General features: G+C 46.8%; 1 protein-coding gene across 1 annotated transcript in view; it reads right to left on the bottom strand.

The window, feature by feature from the left end:
* CSN8 (COP9 signalosome subunit 8) overlaps positions 1-5958 on the bottom strand; it is a 129973-nt gene extending 124015 nt beyond the window's left edge. The window contains 1 exon segment of the mRNA XM_067106043.1: positions 5798-5958. Coding sequence (XP_066962144.1) covers positions 5798-5861 — 64 coding nt within the window. The 5' untranslated portion in view covers positions 5862-5958.
* Positions 5959-17885: the final 11927 nt, after the last annotated feature.

The following is a 17885-nucleotide window of genomic DNA, read 5'->3' as shown; positions in this document are numbered from 1 at the left end:
AGAAGCGATAAAGGACTGGTTGATAAAGAACGGTGCACGTCCACGTGAAGACATGCTGAAAGTGGAGCTCTATGACCTCGCCAAAAAAATGTGTAATGGAAAGAAAACTTACTTGATTGGCACACCTGCTTCAGAAGCAGGACATAAGTTTATGACTCCTGCCATACCACTGTCAGTACAAACCGATAGAGCTCATATGGGCTCAGGTAAAACTTACATTCCAAGAAAAACACATTCAAAGTTGCTGAACTTAAGCATTTGGTCAAAGAAGCTTTAAGCACTGTGACAGCGGAAAACTGGGTAAACAGGCAATAAAACACGCGGAGAAGCTTTCAGGAACAAGATGCAAAGCAAGATGTGCAGTTGAGAGATTTATCGAGTGACTCTGTCATCAACATTGTGGACAGCTCAGACGACAGAATCTTCTGATCAAACACCATAGAGAGGATTAGGCCTACTGGAAACCTCTAAAAAAATGCACCTGGACTTTTACCTCCTGGTGGTGTGGAAAAGAGTCAAAAGAGAAAGAGAAGAGAGAGAGAGAGAGAGAGAGAGAGAGAGAGAGAGAGAGAGAGAGAGAGAGAGAGAGAGAGAGAGAGAGAGAGTGTGGCAGAAGTACTTACCTGGGGAGACATGGCAACGGTGCAGAAAATCCAGGCTAATGGCTGCCCTGAGGCCAACGCCTAGCAGACTAAAAGGCTGAGTTTGACTATAATGATCTCGGTCACACACCTTCAAGACAGTCTTACCGGTGTGCACCTATTCCTCGATCGGTGAATCCATAAGCCCAGACACATGATGTGAGGGGAATATGCAAGCATATTCGAAGGTTCCTTCAATCAAGCATTAGCCTAGCTCTTTCCTAATACCTCGAAGAGGAAAGAAGGACGGAGGAATGGAAGCAGACCTCCATTCTCCACCATAGGGAATGGGAAGCTTCTTCAAGATAACAGGATACCGAGACAATTAGCTCTAGATGGGCTGGCATTTCCCAAATCAGGAGCACAGGAGAGGAAGTGGGATGTCAAGCTTGATGAAAAGAACTGCCAAGACATAAGGGAAATAGATACTACTCCTGAAGGAATCCGTTCCCAGGTCTCAGCAATGTCGCTGCCAGCTCCAGAGACTCAATAAGTATCATTTCATCCAGGCATCAGCAGTAGGAGCACTTCTTCCAGGTCGATACTTCTCTCTCTTTCTTCTCCCCCTCCTCCTTTATGGAAAAGAGGGTGGAAAGAGACAAAGTTATGTGCACTTTCCTGGAAAGGGAAGAAGAGGGCTATGTGTTCTGCAATCTTCTTCGAAGCCTGGGACTTCTTAGGAGTTGAGGGGGCTGACTTGAACTCAAGGTCGAGCCGAGATGACTAAGACCAAAGGTCTTGGCCATTGTCCAAAGGACAAGGCAGAGAAGAACGAGCCTTGATTACCGAGGTATTTGGCAAATCTCTGCAAGAGAAAGGCAGAACCAAGTAAAGGTTTGTTCCTAAGGGTCAAGCCAACTTGGGACTTACGAAATCGGAGATCCAATTGGGACAAAGTCCTTCTTCTTAGCACCAGAATTGTCCACAGAACTGCAGTCGGCAAGACCCTCCAAGGCAAGAAGAATTCATATTCTGTCAAGGCAGGGGAGAAGCTTGGTGTCTCGACCTGAATGAACTCATCTGGTCAAGAAAGCTCTCAGAAGCAAGGACATGGTAGCCCTCAAAACTCTCGGCCCTCGGGAACTGCAAGGGTTATGAGTGATGAAGATTATTCATTGTGGGAGCCACGGTCCTGTCCCGGGGATCAGCGTGACAAATCGGGCACGAAGTTCTCCGAAAAACGAGGGCGATCGCAACTTGAAGAGAAAGACCCTCACTGTTTTTGAAGTGTGAAACTCCTGTACCTCTCCCTTGGAAGGAGACCTTGATAGATCCCATGAAACCCTCCTCAGCTACCTGATTGTACTATGAGACAATCGGGGACCGACACCCAAAGCATCCAGAAGCCGACTTTTCGAAGAGCTCTCTCTGTCCGTCTTCGCCCTCGAACAACCGAGAGAAAAAGAGAACAGGTGAGGAGAAAGAGTACCCCTACCTGTCCTGCCAGTAAGACCAGCAGGAGGCGGACCGTGGCGATAATCAACCAAAGGAGATTACTGCCACGGGGCGGGGGGAAGAAGAGGGGTTGTGCCGTGGCAAAGCGCTTTCCTGGGAAGAGCAGAAAGTTCACTTGAACAGAGCAGAGAACCTGATTCGGAAAAAACCGAGTGGGGCGAGCTGAGCTGCACCGAACCGAGCCGATCGCAAGAACGTGATCCAGACTGAGAGGTATGCGGTGGACTGGGAGGCAGGCAGGGCGAGCCGAGCCAGTCCGCAGCCAGTGCGACCAGGAGCTGGGCTGGGCAAGCAAGCTGGCTGAGCCAGTCTCGCAAAAGTGCGACCAGGGGCCGAGCCAAGCTGAGCCGATCACGCATGAACACAATCGGAACTGGACAGGGTGGAACTCACCTGTTTTGAACTATTGCTAGTTTCCTGAACTCTAAACTCCTTTGGAGGCTGAGGCCCCTCGAGAAGAAGGTTCAAAGGGGAATTCTGTCTGCTACCCAGTATGCTCGAACCCTAAGGTTCAGGACACGAGGATGAAACCTGGCCAAGCAACCGAAGCAGTTGGCAGGCAGTATCGAGACACCTGGCATCTCGGCACCCAGACACCTGGCGTCTCAACACCCAGACACCTGGGTGTCAGACACCTGAGTCTCTCGTCCTGTGCCTCTCGTCAGGAGAGCGCTCGTGATTCACAGAATTCGAGCGACCCACGAGACTCCCAAAAATCAGGAGCAGCTGTTTTCGGTTTCCTAAGAAATCGAAAAGAGCCAGGCACGGAACCAGTCTTAGACGCAGACTTCTAAGACTGGCAATGAGGGTGTGGCCCCCTGAAACGCCATACCCCACAGGAGAATGCAAATCGGTTCCCGCCCAAGGGCGGAAAAAAACGAGAGAAACTTGTCTCCCGGAAGAGAGCAGTCCCTTAGAAGTCCCGCAGGACTCCTGAAGGGAATCCATTCCCTGCTTCTTCTGGTGTTCGAACCGAACAGGATCGAGACACCAGAGTGGGAACCCGACCAAGCACTGGCAAGCACTCAGGGAGCGCTTGTGGTGCTGGCAGGAAGAGCCGAGACACCTGGGTGCTTTGGCCCTTTCTCTCGCACTGCTCCCGAACTGGGCTGGGGAGAGTACTCTCCAGACCAGATCAGGATACTCGATATTCCATAGAATCTCAAGCACTCGGAGCGGCTCACGAACAAGAGCCCGAAGCAGCCCCCGTCTTAGAGGTGGAACCTCTAGGACTGGGAACGGGATCGCAAACTGAGGTCTGCGCACCCGCGGCTCTCTTTAAACACAGAACCCAGGGTATGCCAATCGGTTTCCTAACCGAAGGTCAGGAAGAGCCAATGAGAGACCCACTGCCTCCTTGGAAGGAGGCAGTCCCTAGACATCCAAGGGCATCAAGGGAAGAAGCAGCCTTCCTCTCCTTCAGCCAACGGAGGTCTGTCTGATTCCAGGACCTCCTTGGACCTCCGGAGAGGAAGGGAAGACGCAGCAGAAGATGAAATCAAGATAAGATGAAGAAGACAGCAGTCCTACTTCCACAGGGCGGCTTCCTTCACCTTCACTCTGACATCTTCTACAGGATGGTAGACACAAAACATGTAACCTCCAGGCCAGCTAGGCAGGAACACAACAGAAGAGGCCCAGGACACCACCACCAAGGAGAAGCAGCAGGCATAATCAGGACAGCTGATGCAGGGGCTCTGCAGTGGTTGGAAGGCAGGAGCTCTGCAATGGCCAGGAACGTCACTTCCACAAGGCGACTTCCTTCACCTTCACTCCAACAACTTCTACAGAATGGCGGACATCGTAACCTCCAGGGCAGCTAGGCATGAACACAACGAAAGTGGCCCCGGGCACGATCACCAAGAGAAGTAGCAGGCATAATCAGGACAGCTGATGCAGGAGTTAAAGCAGCAGTTCGGAAGGCAGGAGTTACCGCAATGGCCAGGAACATCACTTCCACAGGGTGACTTCCTTCACCTTCACTCTGACAACTTCTACAGGATGGCGGACATCATAACCTCCAGGGCAGCTGGCAGGAACACAACAGAAGTGGCCCCAGGCACGACCACCAGGAGAAGCAGCAGGCAGGCATGATCAGGACAGCCGATGCAGGAGCTACAGAAGCGGTTCGGAAGGCAGGAGCTACAGCAACGGCCAGGAACATCACATGAAAGTCACCAGCAGCAACAGGAACAATCAGGGCGGCTGCGGCAGGAGACCAGAAAGAGCCAGCCCAGAGACTGTCGTCGAGTTAACAGGAGCATAACACAGGAAACAGCAGGAGCAGATGGACCACAGATACGCCTGAGGAAGTGCCACGGCATACATAAAGGCCAGCAATGACAGCGATCGATCCACATTGGTGGGAACAATGTCAGAACGATCCCGACGTGGAAACTGTCATTCCAACCAGCTACTGTGGTCGGTCCCAAAGCAACAATGAATGAACGTCGGGACTCCATCATGTAAGACATCCCCTGAGATATCCAGCCAACTACTGCTGCATCTGCGATGCTCACTGTCAACCTGAAAGAAAAAGCAAAGCTGATTAGTAGAGGGAGACTCCTCTCGCTACAAGGGGAACTGCCCTACGCAGTGAGAGGAGGTACCTAGAAGAGGTAGCCCGACGGCCGAGCGAGTGAAGAGGGCAAAGGAGAGAGATACACGCAATATATACACAAAAACACAGGAAGATCCCACCGGAATAAAAGAGCTTAATGACAGTCAGGCAAAGAGGCAAAGAGATCCGAAACCACGTCTGCAACACATGACGGCTGAAAGCTAACCAGAATGTTTACACCCGGCAGGAAGGTATTCCTGCCTACCAAGCGATAGTTACTGCCTAACCACCTTGCTCAAGAGTTTAACGGCTGTTTCCAGCCTACGTTGAAAGTAATTCCTAATGTAAAGGACCAACGGTTTGTATATCATGTCGAACAACTTTTACTTTAGTTAGAGGCCTGATTCCCACCAGATGTTGACCGGGACAGGTTCCTCATACATAAACAGACATAACCTTTCCTATAATGCCAGGTCCTGACCTAACCAGAGCTTACCTACCTAACCTAACTTAGGATAAACCCCTGCCCCGATCTCCCCCCAAAACTCCGTAACTTGACCCGGTCTGTGACTGGCGGGAATCAGCCTGCGCAACTAAAGTAAAGTTTTACCATTAATAACATACAGACTAGCCTATCAGGTAATGAATTCAAAACATAAAGGGTGGTGCACTCAGACTTATGGGACATCCACTCCATCTGTCCACAAACCCAACAGTAGTATTTTTAGGATGGATGGGCTGGCAGATTTGTGGTCAACACAGAAGTTAAAATGGTTAGAATTACACAAAAAAAAAAACTGGCATCTCAGAAAGACCATGGTTTCTAGGCTAGGTATTCCTAGCCTAACGAGATACTAGCCTAGTTTAGGCTGCATGTAGCTACGCCACAGCTAGGATTCCTAGCTTTGTAATAGTCTGAAGACAATGCTAATCCCAATACGCACAGCCTTAAAGTTTAACACTGTCTGACTGCACAGATCCAGCTAGGCCTGGCCATTTACTGTAGGCTACATAGGCTAAATTACGATCTTGCATAGGGTAGCCCTGGATACTTGTGGATACGACAGGCTAGCCACTAGCCTGACTACGCTGCCGTAGGATATCCTGAACATGTACACTACTATTATAATGGATAATGAACCTACATCGAGTTCTTGTTTCTCAAGTTCTTCGCCAATTTTGTTATAATTCACCTCGGCGCCCATCTTTAAATAAAAGTTGAAGAATTGCTGACAAAACTCAGTGAATCGTTATTACTCGCAGATTATCGTCGCACAGAACTAAATAGTAGTGGTTGAGAATACACGCTCTGTAACAGCTCATCAAGAAGTTATACATCCACCACAGGTAAATTTTTGAGTCGTACAATCTATTATATTCAGTCATTTTCCATCTCCTTCTCAATTTCCCCACAGTTTATAATTTTATGGTCTCTCCTACATCCTTTTTTCCATCTTACTACGGAATAACAAATTCTCTTTGTAAGTTCCTGTTTTCAGGATTTAGATTCGAAAAAAGTTGTTTCATAATTTGTCGAATTTTCCTTGTGCAGCAAGAACATTATACCAAGGTTTTCCTGTATTTCTTACAAATTTAACAATTATTTTCCTTTCACAATACTTTTCTCTCAATTTATGTCAGATAATTTGCACATGCACTCTTGAGAAAAGCAATTTGTTGTTTTAATGAATATTTTCCTCTTGGCTTTTATCACTATTCCATTCTGTATATAAACTTCTTGTGTCTTATTTTGATCATTGTTTCCACATATTCTCACTTCTTTCATTGCTTTATTCATGAAATCAAGTTCGGTTTCCTAAGAAATCAAAAAGAGCCAGGCACAGAACCAGTCTTACATACAGACCCCGAAACGCGAGACCCCGAGAATATGAATTGGTTCCCGCTTGAGGGCGGGAAGAGCCAACAAGAGAAATTTGCCTCCCAGAAGAGAGGCAGCCCCTTGTAAGTCCCGCAGGACTCCTGAAGGGAACCTCAGGTTCCCTGCTTCTTCTGGTATTCGAACCAATAGGATTGAGACACCAGGCTGGGACCCCAATTGAGCACTGATAAGCACTTGGGGAGCGCTTGTAGTGCTGGCAGGAAGAGCTGAGACACCTGGGTGCCTCAGCCCTTTTTCTCGTGCAGCTCCTGAACTAGGATAGGGAGAGTACTCTCCAGACCAGATCGGGATACTCCATATTCCACAGAATCTTGAGCACTCGGAGGGTGCTCGCGAATGAGTGCCTCAAGCAGGACCCGCCTTAGAGGCGCAACTTCTAGGACTGGGAATGGGAGCGCAAACCGAGGTCTGCACGCCTGCAGCTCCCGAAACACAAAACCCAGGGCTATGCGAATCGGTTCCCTAACCCGAAGGGTGGGAAGAGCCAAAGAGACCCACTGCCTCCTCGGAAGGACGAAGTCCCTAGACATCCAATTACATCAAGGGGGAAGAAGCAGCAGCCTTCCTCTCCTTTGGCCGACGGAGGTCTACCCGGTTCCCGGAACCCCCTCATCCTCGGGAGAGGAAGGGAAGAGGCAGCAGAAGACGAAATCGAAGATAAGTTGAAGACATCAGCTACTTCCACAGGGCAACTTCCTTCACCTTCACTCTAACATCTTCTACAAGATGGAGGATACAAAACATCGTAACCTCCAGGGCAGCTAGGCAGGACCACAACAGAAGCAGCCCAGGATACAACCACCAGGAGAAGCAGCAGGCACGATCAGGACAGTTGATGCAGGAGCTACGGAAGCGGTTCGGAAAGCCGGAGCTACAGCAACAGCCAGGAATGTCACATGAATGTCACCAGCAGCAACAGGAACGATCAGGACGGCTGCGGCAGGAGACCAAGAGATTGTCGTCGAGTCAACAGAAGCATAACACAGGAAACAGCAGGAGCAGATGGACCACAGATACGCCAGAGGCAGTGCCACAGCATACATGAAGGCTACAGGTCATTAGCGATCGCACTCCACATCGGCGAACAGAGTAGAATGATCCTGATGTTGAACTGTGCCATTCCAACCAGGTACTGTGGTCGGACTCGAAGTGTCACCGCGTATGAAACATCGACTCCTTCAAGCAAAAATATCCCAACTGAGATATCCAGCCAACTACTGCTGTGCCCACGATGCTCTCTGTCAACCTGAAAGAAAAAGCGATGATGATTAGTAGAGGGAGACTCCTCTCGCTATGAGGGGAACTGCCCTATGTAGCGAGAAGAGACCCCTGAGAAGAGGTCACCTGACACCTCCCACCCCGGTCTTTGCCCGACGAGCGAGCGAAGAACCTACAGGGAGAGAGAAGGGAGGAGGGGAGGCCACCAAGGGCGCCGTGGAAGCGAAACTTACTGACGACGCCCGCAACATCTCCCCCCCCTTGCGACTCTCCATAGTGCAAGCGGTAAAACAACCCTCAGCACAAGTAGAAAGGAAGTAGTCATGCCCTTGTACACGGAGGGCAGAAGTCCAAGAAGGGGAGCAAACTTTGAGATCCATCAATGTAGGGAGCAAAGATATTATGTCCCAATTCAATATCTTCAAACGCATAAGGGAACGCCTTCAGTATCTAAATAACGGGCTACAAGAAGAGAAGCATACCACCGTTACGCCTTCACGCCCACATCAAACCAAGACACAGATGCAGGGAATCCACGGCTTATGCAAGGTTACTACAAATTGTGGGTTTGTATTAATAAATATCAAACACAATTAAAATATACACAAAATACAGAAAGATCCCACAGGATCATAAAGAACTTAACGACGGTCAGGGACAAAGAGATCAAAACACATCTGCAAACTGGAATGTTTACATCTGTGCAGGCAAAAATTCCTGCCTACCTGACTGTAGTTACTGCCTGACCACCTTGCTCAAGAGTTTAACAGCTGTGTCGAGCTTCGCTGTAAGTAATTCCTAATGTAAAGGACCAATGGCTTGTATATCATGTCGGAACAATGAACCTTTTCTACAGTTTTTTGGTTGCTAATTATGGATTTGCCTTTAATTTTTGTTGCATGATTGTAATTTAACCTGTAATTATCCACAAAACTTCATCCAACAAGCTAGGGGACCCGATGGGAAAGAGGTATTTTGGGTGGGGTATACTCGAACAGGGTGATTTGCCCCCGCGCTTGTTATTACCCTACAATTTAGGGACCAGGAAGGCAGGGTTATGGTAAGAATCATGGAGGGTGAGGGTGATCAAAATTTACTGCATAATGGCATTAAAGAGACGAAAATCCTTACACAAACACAGGGAGGAACAAGACTAATAAAGGTGGCCGCTGCAAAGACAAATATTTTCACTACTACTGCTATTCCGAATGCTGCCACACATGTGCAGTCTTATAGGGGAGCTTTTAGTACACAGCCCAACTGCTTACTGAGGAAAAAGGGGGCAGGGGTGGGTCTGAGGCCTATAAATACTTATCCAACCAATCACTTTATACTATTGATTTTACACTGGGGAAAACCCTCCTAATTCTTCGTACTTAGCCCAAACAGAGTGTTAGGAACAGGTGAAACTTTGTGGGGAATCATGCACCAAGCTACTTATATTTCTTTCTGTTTTCATTTTTTATAACCGGCTTTTCTTTCTGCTTGCCTATATTTCAAATTCCTTATTCACAATTATTACAGCTCCTGTACATTAATGCATTCCCTCCAAGTGACGTTTACCTTATAACCGTTACAATACGGCATTACAATTGAGGATAGGCCTCGAAGAATGGGGCTGCACCCTAGAGGAACTGTGAGGAAACAGGTAGTTTCAGGAGGAATTGAGAAGTTTCTTCTGCCGTTGGAGGGGTGTGGGGGTATTCATAGGTGGTCCTCACAGGTTAGACCAACGTCTTCCCAACTGTTGCACCCATCTGTTTGCATTCGAACAGTTCATAACCCTTCCTTCAACTATAACAGTTTCTGTTAACCTACTTTAACTTAGTTCTGTTTATTTAATTTAGGTTTTCTTTATGGGGAGGGGGGGTGGGTCTGGGAGGGGCTTCGGCCAGTTAACGTGGCCTACTAGGTTAGGTTGGTTTAGTTACTGTATCAAATCACAATTTTTTAAAGTAAATTGTATTTTTCCTAACTATATAAACCTGAGGTCCTTTTACACTAAGAATTACTTTCAGCGAGCTGGAAACGTTGAATCCTTCAACAAGGTGGTTAGGCAGTTAACTATCGTCCAGGAGAACATAACACCTGCTCCAGTGATAAACATTCCAATTTACTCTTCAGCCCAGGTTTCAGATTGAAGGGTGGCAAGGGGTGGGCATGAAAATGTAATAAAGGACAGCAGGTTTTGTACAAAGAAAAAATACAATTTACTTTCAAAATTGTGATTGTTCCAACACGATATACAAACCACAGTCCTTCACAATAGAAGACTCACTGGTTGGAGTGAGGAACTGAGTGAGTCTCATGAACTGACTATTCATTTTGTCTTCCTTCCTGGTCGATAGAGCAAGGAAGGGAAAACTGCTCTGACAAAATGATCGGGATGTAAGAAACCCGAGATCAATTGCCAGACTCCTGGGTCCTTTTGCATGAAAGAGGTGTCAGTTCATGCAAAGTAGGCTACAAAGAACTTGGAGTTGGTGACATTAAGGCAATCACAAGTATTGGGTTTGTCTTATTGTCCTTCCCCCCCTTGCAAGGGGAAGAAGTGGGGTTGCTTCTATAATCCTGAAAGGAAATAGAACGGAATCTCTAGTTGAGTGCTTACCTGCATCTACTGCCAGATCCAGCATGTAATGGCACGTCCACTCCCTGCCCGTAGAAAGAGAGCCGAGATGAGGAGAAGGAAGAGAGGCCAGTCGCTCCACATTCATTCTCCTAATCACAACCAGACATCTTAGGCCAGGCTAAACCTGTCCTCCGTTAGAGGAGCCGGTGTTACACTCAGTTGAGCAGCCACACAAGCCCTAAGGAGAAAGTGTCCAAGGACCCTGTGCAGCATCCCAAAGGAGGGAAGTAAAGGTGATCTGTTGAGACCACATGTCTATCTTCAAAACCTGGGGAATGAAGACAGCTCTACTGAATGCGAGAGACGACCAATGCTGTGGACTTCATGAGCTCTTAGATCACCAAGAGTGCCGGGTGTCGCTTTCTCCAAAGTATGCTCTCCTTATCATCCCATGAAGCCAGAAAGAGATTGTGTCTTAAAACTTTTCTGGTTGAGCCGGTACTAATGAAGAGTAATGACACCAGGCCAGAGACAGCAAGTCCTCTTCAGATAGCAACCACAGTACCTTTAACAGGACACAGTGAAGAAATGTCTGGTCTGGTTCAACACCAACAGTCCTCTATGGAGGGATTACAAAGACTAACTGAGGTATGGCAGGAACCAAAGGATTTGAGTTCACCACGAAAACTGGACGAATCAACACGCATGAACCGATCTCATCCTCAGAGTGCTTAACAACAAAGGAAAGTTCCATGAAGTTCACTAACTCTCGCTGATGCCAGGGCCAGCAAGAAAACGGTCTTGAGGGCTGGTCTGGGCTCTGACAACTCTCTAAGCAATGCTCAGACAGTGCATGGAGCTAAGGGCAAAGTAGAACAAGAGTCACATCCCACACAGGAGGTCTCAGATCCCTGGGTGGGCAAGATCTTCTAAGCTCTCATTTGTAGGGAAATCTTTAGAATAGGAGATACTCATAGTGCACCTCGCCGCAAGACTAGGCTGCGCAGCCCGTTGACAGCCTTAGCCGAACGAGAGAAGCCAAAGCGGTGAGAGCGAAGTCCATGACCTGCTGAACAGTGCTCTGACCGCAGAGACTGCGTCCACGATACTCAACCACAGAAGACGGACTATTTTCCCTGCATAATACCGGCGGAGGATCGCCTGAGTACTCTGGTTATCTCCACTGCTGCACGTGGCAAAAGCCTCTCGCCAGAAATGGTGGACAACCTCCAGCCGCGGAACACACATGGACTGCACTGCCAGTATACCACTCTACGGGAAGGGTACAGTAGGTTGGGCCAGGGGAATTGCTCAGCCACTTCTTGGAAAGGAGGATTAGCAGGTTGGGACACCAAAATCATTTGAGATTCAGAGGATCATCACTCATCGATCACCGGCTAATCACAGAATGGAAGGAAAGGCATAGACATCAAGGTTGTCCCAAGGTAAGAATCCACTCCTCTGAGAGTTCTCCATAGTCCGCACAACTGAACAGAAGACTGAGTTTCTGTTGTGCCAGGTATTAACAGATTGACACTGACCTTCCCATAGGTCAAAACAGCCTTCTGCAACTTCCAGTTGAAGGACCATCTATTCCGATCACCTGGGATTCTGGTGGCTGAGCTTGTCTTCACACAACATTCCTTCTGCCTGGAATGTACCTGGCTGACAGCCCTACCGAGTGAGCCGGCGGCCCACTCCATGCAACTGCATCGTCAACTGGGTGGAGGGGAGGGACTAGACGCCACTGCTTGTTGACGATCCCACTACAGTGGTACTGCTGCCCATCATGTCATCGAGTGTCCTGATCACTGATCCCATCCTGGAGAGCCAGGAAGGCTGCCTCTGAGTTCCAGAATGTGGATGTGAAGGTGCTTATCATCTCGGTGCCACACTCCCGAAGTCAGCAACTCCTCCAGGTGTGAGCCCATCGGTCGATGCGTCCGAGAATAGCAGCATGTCCAGAGGGGGAGTATGTAGGGATACTCCCATTAGAGGTTCCTGCCGCCCATCCACTCAGTGAAGGTCCTCTCAATCGCCGGAAAGAGGAATTACAGCGACTGGGGTATCAGGACTGGGACTAATACCTCCTTAGCCTCCATTGTAGAGACCGGTGAGGTGAACAAGCCCATGAGGGACCAGCTTTCTTAGCGATGACAGGTGACTGATGACTTGTAAATACTTCTGAGTCCCAGGGAAAGACTTTCGCTGCTACTCAGATTACCAGCCTTCCTCTCCTTCTCGGCCAACGGAGGCTCATCCAGTTCCCCCGGACCCCCTTGAACTCCCCGGGAGAGGAAGGAAGAGGCAGTGGCAGAGGACGAAATCGGCGATAAGTTGAAGAAGATGAAGTGCTACTTCCAAGGGCGATTTCTTCACCTTCACTCCGACATCATCTACACTACAGGATGGTGGACATGAAGCATAGTAACCTCCAGGGCAGCTAGGCAGGATCACAACAGAAGCGGCCCAGGACATGACGACCAGGAGAAGCAGCAGGCAAGATCCGGACAGCCGATGCAGGAGCTATGGAGGTGGTTCGGAAGGCAGGAGCTACAGCAATGGCCAGGAATGTCACATGAAAGTCACCAGCAGCGACAGGAAACGATCAGACAGGCAGGAGGCTAGGAAGAGCAGCCCAGAGACTGTCGCCGAAATAACAGGAGCATAACACAGGAAAGGCAGGCAGATGGACTACAGATATGCCAGAGGCAGTGCCACAGCATACATGAAGGCCAGCAATAACGGCGACTGATCCACATTACGGAACAGAGTAGGAATGATCCCAACGTGGGAACTATGCCATTCCAACCAGGTACTGCTGTCGATCCCGGCAACACCGAATGAACGCCGGACTCTTCATGCAAAGATATCCCAACTGGAGATATTCAGCCAACTACTGCTGTGATCAGCATGCTCACCGTCAACCTGAAAGAAAAAGCAACAATGATTAGTAGAGATCATCCCTCTCACTACAGGGGAACTGCCCTACGCAGCGAGAGGAGGCCCCTTAAAAGAGGTTGCCCGACCACCCCCCCTCGCGGTCTTCACCTGACGAGCAAATGAAGAGGGTGAAGGAGAGAGATCTCTACCGAAGGAGAGATAAGGAAGAACCTACAGGGAGAGAGAAGGAATGAGGGGAGGCCACCAAGGGCGCCGTGGATGCGAAACTTACCGACGATGCCCGCAACATCCCCCCCGCAACTCTCTATAGCACAGGTGGTGAAAACAACAGTCAGCACAAGTAGAAAGGAAGTAGTCATGCCCTTGTACACGGAAGGGGGGAGCCCAAGAAGGGAAGCGAACTCTTACATCCTGATCAATGTAGGAGAGCGAAGATATTACATCCCAATCTATTCCATCGTCAGGGAACGCCTTCAGTATCTAACAAAGGCTACTGGAAGAGAAGCATTACACTGGTTATGCTTCCTAAATACGCTCCTTGGCTTTCAAACCCAAGACAATCGATGCAGGGAAACGCATAGATTATACAAGGTTATCACAAACGGGTTTCAGCTAATAACAAACACATGTAATATATACAAAAATACAGAAAGATCCCACCGATAATAGCATTTAACAACAGTCAGCGTCACCCAAAAACAAATTCACAACGATGATGGCTGAAAGCAAATTGAATGTTCATCCGGGCAGGCGGGTATTCTGGTCTACCTGACGGGCATTACTGCCCAACTACCTTGTTCTAGAGTTTAACGTTGCGGTCCACCGGCCGTGAAGTAAATTCCTAATGTATAGACCCGATGGTTTGTATATTGTATCGAACAGCCAATTCCCACAGTGCCCCCATACTGTTGGGTAGAGTTGAGGCAAATAACACTCTTGGCCAACAACATAAATGCATCTCCTCTATCTGTAAAAACATAGAAATATCAATTTCCAAGGTAAAAGTGGAATCCTCCGTTACGAATATGGTCTGGGTTAGGTTAGCATGTTAGGATGTTATAGTTCCTTTAATAATAGTTTCCTTTAACCCATCCTTCCTAAACATATGGCTCCCTAATCGACTTAAGTCATGTTAGAGCCATTCCATAACAACAACATAGCAATCCAGTCTTCTTTCTCCCCAGCATTTTCCCAGCCAAAACCCAGCATTCTCTCAAACCAACCATGTTGGGTAGATACAACAATAATAACTTGACCGACAATAAAAAACACGACTTAATATCAGCAACACAGAGCATGGAAAATCAATTTCCAAGGTAATAGGTCGCAGAGCTTTTGCTTTTTTTTTTATAAAATCAATAGTGCATTTTGGACTTCAAAATATCTCTACCCTATGTTACCTATGTGTTCCCTGAACGTTTTTATATCCTACAATTTGGGGGACCACATGGGGCAAGCGGGGGTTTGGGAGGGGGAAAACAGAGGCTACTAACGAGCGAGATACAAGGGTGTCCGTCCCACTGATCCTTCTCGGTCACAATAAGATCCAGTCATTTCTGGGTAGATCTAAGCCGGCTGTCCGGGGTGAGCTAGGCTATGGCAGTTGACATTTTTCTTTAGAACTTTACCTGCTGAACAAGAATTCAAGGTTATATTTGGCAGCCAAATGTAATTGAGCTGTAATTTACCTTACAAATGTAGCCGACGGTAAGGGGGACCCGTTGGAAGTTGAGGTTTTGGGTGCAAGAAGACACTTTCAAGAATAGCTGACAGTAAGGGGGACTCGTTGGGGAGTCAAGGTTTTTGGTGGGGTAAATAACTTGGAAAAAGGTTTGGGCACCTTATTGTTGTGTTTCCTGTTACATATGTCATCTGGAACACAAAAAAGCGTAAAAAAGGGGTGAATAAATGGACAGCGGGAGCCGTTCCAGAGGCACTTTTCATGCATTACTAGTACTGCTGATTCCAGGCACTATCACGCATGCATGGTCTTACAGGCGAGCCAATCACCCGATGCCTCCAACAGTCCAACAGAGAGTAGAATTCTAAGCCGGTGTTCCGCGGTGAGCTAAACTGTAGCAACTAATGTTTTCCTGTGTTATTTTACTTGCATTACAAGAATTTAAAGTACATTACCTCTTGCCAGAGCATACGAGCTTGCCAAGAATCATTCAAAATGCGGATAAGGCCAGTGCCATTCCGCTACAGTCCGGGTAATTCTAAGCTTCATCGTCCATGTGAGTTAGACTGTATACTGGCGTTTTTCATGTTATTTTTACTTGCTTTACAAGAATTTAAAGTAACATTTTGTCGGGCCGGCTGTAACTAAACTGTAATTGGCTCGAAGATTACACGACGAATTACTCTAACGCTGGTAAGTTTGTCGCATTCCACAAAGTTTCTCACCCATAGTATTGGCAGCAAACTTGTAACCAGTAAACAACCTAGGTACGTTTGGTTGGTATTTTTTGGGATGTTTACTGGTTACAATTTTGCCATATTAGCTATGGAGGGGGTGGGGAGGCTTGCCGCGGAATGCTGGCTTAGACCTACCCCGCGTTAGGTAATACAAGTCGTGTAGTCTTCAGAGGTCAATTACAGTTTAGTTACAGCTGGCTGACAAAATATTACTTTAAATTCTTGTAAAGCAAGTAAAATAACACAGGAAAACGTCAATTGCCATAGTCTTGCTCACCGCGGACAGCCGGCTTAGAATTACCCAAAACTGAAAGCTGAAATGGTAATATTTTGCCGTTGATGTTTCTTTGAGTCGAGCTAGACTATGGCAGTTGATGTTTTTCTTTGTTATTTTACTTGTTTTACAAGAGTTTAAGGTTATATTTTGCCGGCCAGCTGAAGCTAAACTGTAATTTACCTTTGAACTGTATAGGTCGGTGCAGGGGACCCGTTGGTACCATCATGTAGCCTTCAAAGGTTAATTACATTTTAGTTACAGCCAACCACCAGAATGTTATTTTAAAATCTTGTTCAGCAGGTAACATAAACATAGGAAAAACCTCATCGCTATAGGCTACTCTACCGCAGACAGCCGGCTTATAATTACCTCCATTTTTGGAATATTTTCACAAGAGATCATGATCTTGATAAGGACCTCATATCCTGGGTTATTAAGTATGGTTGGTTAAGTCAGTCACCAACGCAAATCATGAGCATTAGAAACACGCGAAGCACATAATAGTCTAAAACATAGGCTACCTATGAAAATTATATTTTCAAGTCCAAAATATGATAATAGTTTTAGCCTAAGTAAAATTAGAATGACCAAATTTAAGCGTCCCAATAGTTCAATTGAGTTGGTCGAAAGTGTTTTCCTGATACACTTGACAAAATATGACATACTGATTTTCCCTCAAGAGTTTATCACAGTTTAGCTCACTAATCATGGAATGGGGTCTGATATATAAGCATAGCCTAGATCGGGGCTGGTGAGGTTTGGGTTAGCCCTAGTCTACAGCAAAAAGACCAAACAGCTGAGGGTAAAGGTAAAGGTAAAGGTAAATACTTACAGCCTGTCTCGTTCTGGATATCCCTGATGTCTTGCTCCTGCAGCATCAAACTACTTTTGTTTCCCATTTTAATGCCCGTTGTACTAGGGGATGTTCAGCTGACTCTGCCAAGAATACGACGCACCTTCCTAAGGTCGTGGGTGCAAGTCCTTGAATATTGGTTGTACGTCTCGAGCGACTGACACTCTCCCTTACACCAGACCAGGATCTCCAATGAGAGTCTGTTCGAAGAAGTGAACCACAACTCGGAACGAGGATTCGAACTATAAGTAATAACCTAAAGAAACTCATTTGTATTTCACCTTTCAACATTCTGCAAATAATGGTGTATTAGAAATTTAATTTCTATAATTCTAAATGCCAAATATAACTTTTATATGTCGATGTACGTATCATATTAAATGAAGCACCAGTGTTAAAGTCATCCGAACCAGATCGAATCTTTTCCTTTTTTCTTATTTGCTGTGGTGTAAAAAGTCCTTTTACTAGATCAGCTGATAATGACGTCATCTGAGACGTCTACCAAGACCTTGCGTCAACCAACTTCAGCCGTCGGTCCCAGTTGTTTTACTTCGCTTAATCAATGATTTCAAGGGATTTGGATGTGTTAAGGAGAATATCATGAGAGGAAAGGACATGATGAGATGTTTGCTTATTGGGTCTATATATCTTGATGTTTACTTTTCCGTTTCATTTTATTCCTTGGCATCAATCAAAAGTTCTAATGATTTTCATAATATCATCTCTACCGATGGTTCATTTACTATTAGACAATGATTCCATCTGAAGGAAAACTTGCTTATCAACGTACAAAAATGTTAGACGAAAATACATTAACTTACAATACAACCTACAAGGGCCATCTTGGTTTGATTCGAAGAGGCAATCCACTGACCTTAAAATAAGGACATCTATGATGAGGCTTGGTGCACATCACATAATGTTTTTCACTCATCCTTTAATGTTCAATCAAAATTAAAAGTTCGCAGACATTCGCTTACTTGAAAAAGAGTAACGCACCCCAGGATCTGTAGATGTGTGAGAGAGGTGCGAAATAATGAGCAGGAAGACAAGTACTGCTGGTTTATTGATGTTGTTTTTGTTTCAG

Source organism: Macrobrachium rosenbergii, chromosome 1 (genome assembly GCF_040412425.1).
Source record: "Macrobrachium rosenbergii isolate ZJJX-2024 chromosome 1, ASM4041242v1, whole genome shotgun sequence".
In the NCBI taxonomy this organism is placed as follows: Eukaryota; Metazoa; Arthropoda; class Malacostraca; order Decapoda; family Palaemonidae; genus Macrobrachium; species Macrobrachium rosenbergii.
The sequence above is the reverse complement of the archived record's forward strand: the minus strand, read 5'-3'. Positions and strand labels throughout refer to the sequence as shown.